The sequence below is a fragment of the Emys orbicularis genome, chromosome 1 (assembly GCF_028017835.1).
Source record: "Emys orbicularis isolate rEmyOrb1 chromosome 1, rEmyOrb1.hap1, whole genome shotgun sequence".
Lineage (NCBI taxonomy): Eukaryota > Metazoa > Chordata > Testudines > Emydidae > Emys > Emys orbicularis.
Window position 1 is genome coordinate 64,824,153 of NC_088683.1, and position 6,000 is coordinate 64,830,152.

A 6,000-nucleotide genomic window follows, 5' to 3' on the forward strand; every position below is an offset into this window, starting at 1 on the left:
GTTATTTATTTGTATCACATAGTTTTAAAATTATAAAGTTATATTAGTAGCCTTAGTTCATTAGTCTGTTTAGCAAGTGTGAAACAAGGCTGAAAGCAGAGTCAGCACACATTCTCTTGAGAAGGGGGTGATGGGACAGCAGTGTACATTGAGGAAACTGCTGTAAAGAGAAAATTGTGAAGTTATTCCTGTGAGCTTCCCTCCTATTAACAGGGTAATCTAAATAAGCAAAAGACCAACAGACAAGTTATGTATGGCAGAATGTAAAGCCATCAAGAGCACAGACCTAATGCCTCTTGAGAATGGCCCAACACTCAGGAAAACAGAAGGTACTTTGCAAAATGTCAGATGGCTAAATGTCAAATGGGAACTTTTCCATGCTCAAGCTGACCACTTCTCAAAAAAAGAAAGAAGGCATGTTAGGTAGAGAAGAGCAAGTGTATTTAAAACAATTACTCTTTTTGATTAGAGGTACAGCTAGGAAAAAAGAAATTGTATCCTGAATTGTTGATAAAAATATATTAATCCTTGATGTAAATCAACAGAAGTTAGTGGTGTTATATAAAAAAAAAAACATTGGCACAATGTTTATTCTAACGTTACGAGTGCTTTAAGATAGTTTGATAGGCCTGTATGTATCAGGTGAGTCAGAACATCTCTCATCATAAAGTAAAAACAAACAAACGAAAAAAAACCCAAAACACCACCACTGATTTGAGAGACCGTTTTTTTTTTGCACAAAATTGCATGAACATTATAAGTTACCTTTGGAATAAAGGAAATGTCTAGTTGAAAGAAATAACTATCTTTTGTCAATCTAAAGAAAGGGGTGGATCTACTGTCAAAGCTTGATAGGTCTCAATTCTTCTGGCAGAAGTAACAGCCAGAAGGGAGGTTGTTTTCCAACTGTTCAGTGAATAAGCAGATAAGGAAACCTCAGCAAGTCCCTGCAGATCCCATACTCAAATACCAGGAAGGAACAATACTTTACCCCTTGCCTCTAAGATATATTTTTGAGGATTTTTTCTTTTTTTGCTCTACATAGTATCCACATTGTTGTACAATTCCACCTGAATGGGGAATGTAGAGAATGATACCAGACTGCAAATCTCAGATTTTAAGAAAGGGTAGCTTAATCAAAATTAGAAACAAATTAGAATGTTGTCACTTAATTTTGCTGAGTTTAATAAATTGTTGCGTAGCAAATTCTTACAAATAAGTTAAATTGTGAACAAATCGTAACATTTCTGTAAAAGAAAACATCCTGAAATTCTAACATGGGAGATGCAAGAGAAAAGGGGAAAGAAGGATGGGTTGTTCCAAGGGATAACTCCAGACTTGACAGCAAATACCATTTCATTATGGCAATATATGGTGGGACCCAAGCAGTTACCATCATCACTTTAGTCACAAGATACTGAGAGATCATGAAGATCCCGTCTCTTTGGGGATCAATTATGGAAGAAATCATTGAAGTAAAGGCTTCCTTCATCTTTGTGACTGGAGACCTTATTTTGTCTGTGGCCCCAGTAGTTTGAGTTCAGCCAGTACTAAAATATATCTATCTATCTAAAGATCCCTATCCTATCAGAATAGATTCTAAATGCTGACTCAAATTTGTATGATGTCTTTAAGATGGATGCCAACAATAAAAGGACTTCTGGAGCCATAAGTAAACTGCCATGTCTGTTACTACACATTATGTGAAACCTAAAAGGATCCTACTATCTGTAATAGGAAAATTGATTTCATCCCTATGCACAGTAAGAGTTCATTTGCTTTCTTTACTCATGCCTAGATTTTCATAATTGTTGCTGATTTCTAGGTAGGGAACTTGTTTATGAAAAGAGCTGACAAGATATTGCAGTAAAGAAGTTAGTAAAGGGATTCCAATATGGAAATAAAGACATTGAGTTGATCACAGATAGAGAATTCTGCATCTAAAAGACGCACTTTAAAACACAATGGAAAAGGAGTTAGGGGAGAACAGTCTTTTCTAACCTTGCCTCTTGAGCGAAAACTAGAGAAGCAAGGACTAAGTCACTTCCTCAAATATTATGTCATGAGTTAGTGCACAGGGATAGCAGACTCCACGCTGATATCCCTTCAATTAATTACTAAGGGAGATCTCTATAGAAAAGAAAACATTCCGTTACAGTACGAATGTTAAAAAGTATTGTGGGAGGACTTAGTTCCTTACAATAAAGCAAATCAACTTTTTGAAAAAATACATTCCACCTTCCTATCCCTTTTCCAGGCAATTTTAAATTTCTGCCATCTCTATTCTCCCCTTGATATATGGGCATAACACCCATTATCACCAAATTGTATGTTGAGCTGAGGGAAGAACAGGCCATTTTATATATATAAAACACCAAATACTGTCATGATTAAGTCACAAAGTTGTTAGCCTACACACACACACACACCCCCGCAAAAAATAAATTTGAAGTTGCCATTATTTTCCTTTGTAACACAACAATTCCCTGAACCCACAACCATTTTCTTTGCTCAGTAATGACTGTTTTTCCTGCTTTGCATTGGGAAGATGGTGCAATTTTGACATTTGCTTATTTCACCACAGCTTCTGTAAACAATACCTTGGTATTCTACTGTGAAACCCAATTTCGAACGTTCTAGAAATTCGTTTCAGAGACAAACATTAGTGGAAAAGTTTGCTAAGGAGACTATTTCCCCCTCTTTCTTCAGCAGTGGAAGAGCTTCCAATGGGCCCTATTCAACTCCCATTGAAGTCAATAAATGTCTCTCAATGAGTTCAATGGGAGTTGGATCAAAACTAATGGATTGTCTCTTTTCACATAGCTACCAACAGGTCCTGCATGTTAACTGAACTGCACACCAGATTAACACTGCAAAAGTGAAATTTATCATACAGGTAAGATGAAGACCTTCTTCTTTTACTTATCACAACCACCATAAAGAAAATGGCTATCTGCAAACATAAATTCACATAAGGAATACAATTTCCCACATAATCCCACTATGCTTTGTTTTCTAGCATCACACTTTTCCTTCTTGAAAGACTCATTCCACATTAAAACTTGTTGGACTCCCATACATGTGCTTAGTCCACTAACAACAATCTATTTCGTACTTCATTACTGACTTGCCGTGTCCTTTAGCAAATCATTGGACCTCAATTAGCCCCTTTGGTAAAGGACGATTGAGTTACAGATTATTTTAGGACCAGAACAATTTACAGTTTTATAAACATTCAAACCTCGCCCATTTTGATAGAGACCATCAAACAACTTTGCTGTAAGCTAAAATTGTGAGGAAAAAGAAAACTTTAAATTCTCTAAATCCCATTTTACATTTCAGCACTTCCAATCATGTTAGGACAGATCATTTGTACCTTTTTATAAGGCTACATTTGCTCATTAAGGCCTTGCTCCTACTCCTAAAGTTGTCAGAGTTAGTTTTTCTATTACCTTTAAAGGCTATGTCTACGTTACCACTTTTGTCAGTATAACTTATGCCACTCGGGAGTGTGAAAAAAAACACCCCTCTGAGCAACATAAGTTACACCAACAGAAATGCCAGTGTGGACAGTGCTATGTTGGCAGGACAGCTTCTCTCGCCGACATAGTTACTGCCACTCGTTGGGGATGGTTTAATTATGTCAACGGGAGAGCTCTCTCCTGTCGGCATAGAGCGGCTACACAGGAGACCTTATAGCGGTGCAGCTCATCAGTACAGCTGTGCCCTATAAGCTCTCTAGTGCAGTCACGGCATTGCATTAGATCCTAAGAGACAGAGCCTCACAGAAAAGAAGATACCTCTTTCCCAACCCCTGGATTGTTTGTAGCTTCTGTAATTTATGCATTGCTATTGCCATGGTTGGCCTTACAGTTTGTAATCTCCAGACCTCAATCATGCTCCCACTGAAGCAAATGGTAAAACTAATACTGAATTCAACGGGAGCCAAATCATGCACCAGCACACAAGTCTCTCTGAAACTGGTTCCCTTGTTGAACAGTGGGATGGGGCCTCCCATCCAAGCAAGCTCTGCACTTTGTGTCCTGCTCTTGAAGAACTGGCCCTAAGAGGTCATTTGCCTTGATTGTGCTTAAGACTGGAACTGGCTACTGACCAGATACACGATTCCTTCCAAAATAAACAGCAATGATACGACTCAAGGCAATGAACTATGGGCACTGCAATGAGTGGCCAGAACAATTCATTTCTCAGCTTGTCTGTATCTTCACAGTATGTTTCCTTTCCATTCGTTTAGAGCTTGGGATCCTCGAGTCCCTCTTAAACATGGATCTTCAATATAATATTTGCAATGGGAAGTCTTGGGTCTTCAGTGCATCAGAGAGAGGATATTAGGCCAGCACAAAATGTATTGAATGCAGCTAGCTCTAAAGGAAGCTGCCCAAGAATGTGTCGCTTCACCATTCCTTGTTAATAAGCTTCTCCACAAACTACCTAAATCAAGTTTAGTGTCGGTGCATATTTTCATTCAAGTCAGCAATAAACACATAAAGCTGCTCAACTGATTTATTCCCCCCACCTCCCCCAGCCCAATGCTGATACTCATTTTCAAAGAGTACAAAAGTCTCACTTTCATCAAATCCCTCCTATCTGGGCATTCACAATACATCCGATCACCAGCAGTTATCACCGAGATTTAGAAGAGCAGTTTATCATTTTAATCCTTTGACTGAGGAAAATTAAGTATGTAGTACAGCTGTAAACATCAGTTGTGATTGTGCAGGAGTCTGAGATACAGGAGATGAGCTGGGGTGCAAGAGCACCAGAGAACTACTGTAGTCTCCTTCATTCCACCTTCCTCGCCCAGCTCCCAGAGCCAATATGTTGGAGGAAGGAGGATGGAAATTTTTTAGAATGGGAGTGATCAATGACAAACACTGGTGTTGCACTCTGAGCTGCACAGGCCTGGGAAGGGATGTGTTAAATCCTAGTTCCCCATCCTCTCCAGCAACACAACCAGAGATAGACACCTAACACAGTCCTCTCACTCAAACACGCTTATGCACCAATTTTGGATTAGCCAAAATTCTGTTATTAAACGTCTATAAGAATTCCTGCCCCCGGGGCCTAAAGGGGCAGCCCAGAGAGAAAAGCAGAACAACATTATTTTGCAAAACAGGGGGTTCATTTCAGGAAGGGAGAAAGCAGCCTGCCCTGTGAGAGGCTCCAAACAAGAGACCTACTCAACTCAACACATGCACCACCCACCCTTAGCAGGGACAGAAACCATCCCGGCTAGGTGGGCATGCTGGGGGGTGGGGGGGGGAGGGGGAAGAGGGTGTTACAAGAGACACTGCCGGGCCCCCAGGGGGCCTAGCCCCATGGCACGAGAAGAGAAGGGGGCAGGAGCAGTGAGGGGCTGATGTGCATTACCCTTGATGTGCCCGGATACCAACAGCGTGTATGCTCCGCTGCCCCCCACACCTCCCCGGAGCGCCGCCGATAACCCCCCTCCAGGGGGCACCCCCTGCCCGGTCTGCGGGGCAGACGCATGGCCCCGGGGAGGCTGCTGTACTCACTCGGCGTATCCCGTGGTCCAGGGCAGGCGCTTGGTCTCCTTGTTGAGGATGAGGATGGGCCGGGCGATGTGGTCGGCGGAGCACTCGACCTCGTCCGCAGACAGCCCCAGGAACTCGGGTCTCCCGTAGGGGAAGCGCAGGGGCAAGTCCGAGCCGCTGCCGTGCTCCGAGCCCGAGCTGCCAGCCATGATGCCACCCATGAAATTGGCCACGGCAGACTTCACCCGAGTGAGCATGTTACTCCCGCCGGCCGCCCCCGCAGCACCCTCCAGCGCGGGGAGCCGGGCGCACCAAGGGCCAGCCCAGCCGGTACGCCGCTCCTCAGGCTGCCCCCGCGACACTTCCGCAATGGAGGAGCTGCATGAAGCGAGCGGCCAGGAATTTCACCAGCAGGGACGAGCGAGGAGCAGCGGCGGCTGTGGAGCGCTGGTTGCAGCAGCAGCAGGTTCCCCCTCCCAGTATG

At 42.9% G+C, this 6,000-nt stretch overlaps 1 protein-coding gene across 1 annotated transcript in view; it reads right to left on the reverse strand.

The window, feature by feature from the left end:
• The window catches only part of PPM1H (protein phosphatase, Mg2+/Mn2+ dependent 1H), a 215,536-nt gene extending 209,763 nt beyond the window's left edge, over nucleotides 1-5,773 (reverse strand). The window contains exon 1 of the mRNA XM_065408660.1: nucleotides 5,538-5,773. Coding sequence (XP_065264732.1) covers nucleotides 5,538-5,773 — 236 coding nt within the window. The remainder of the gene's footprint in view (nucleotides 1-5,537) is intronic.
• Nucleotides 5,774-6,000: the final 227 nt, after the last annotated feature.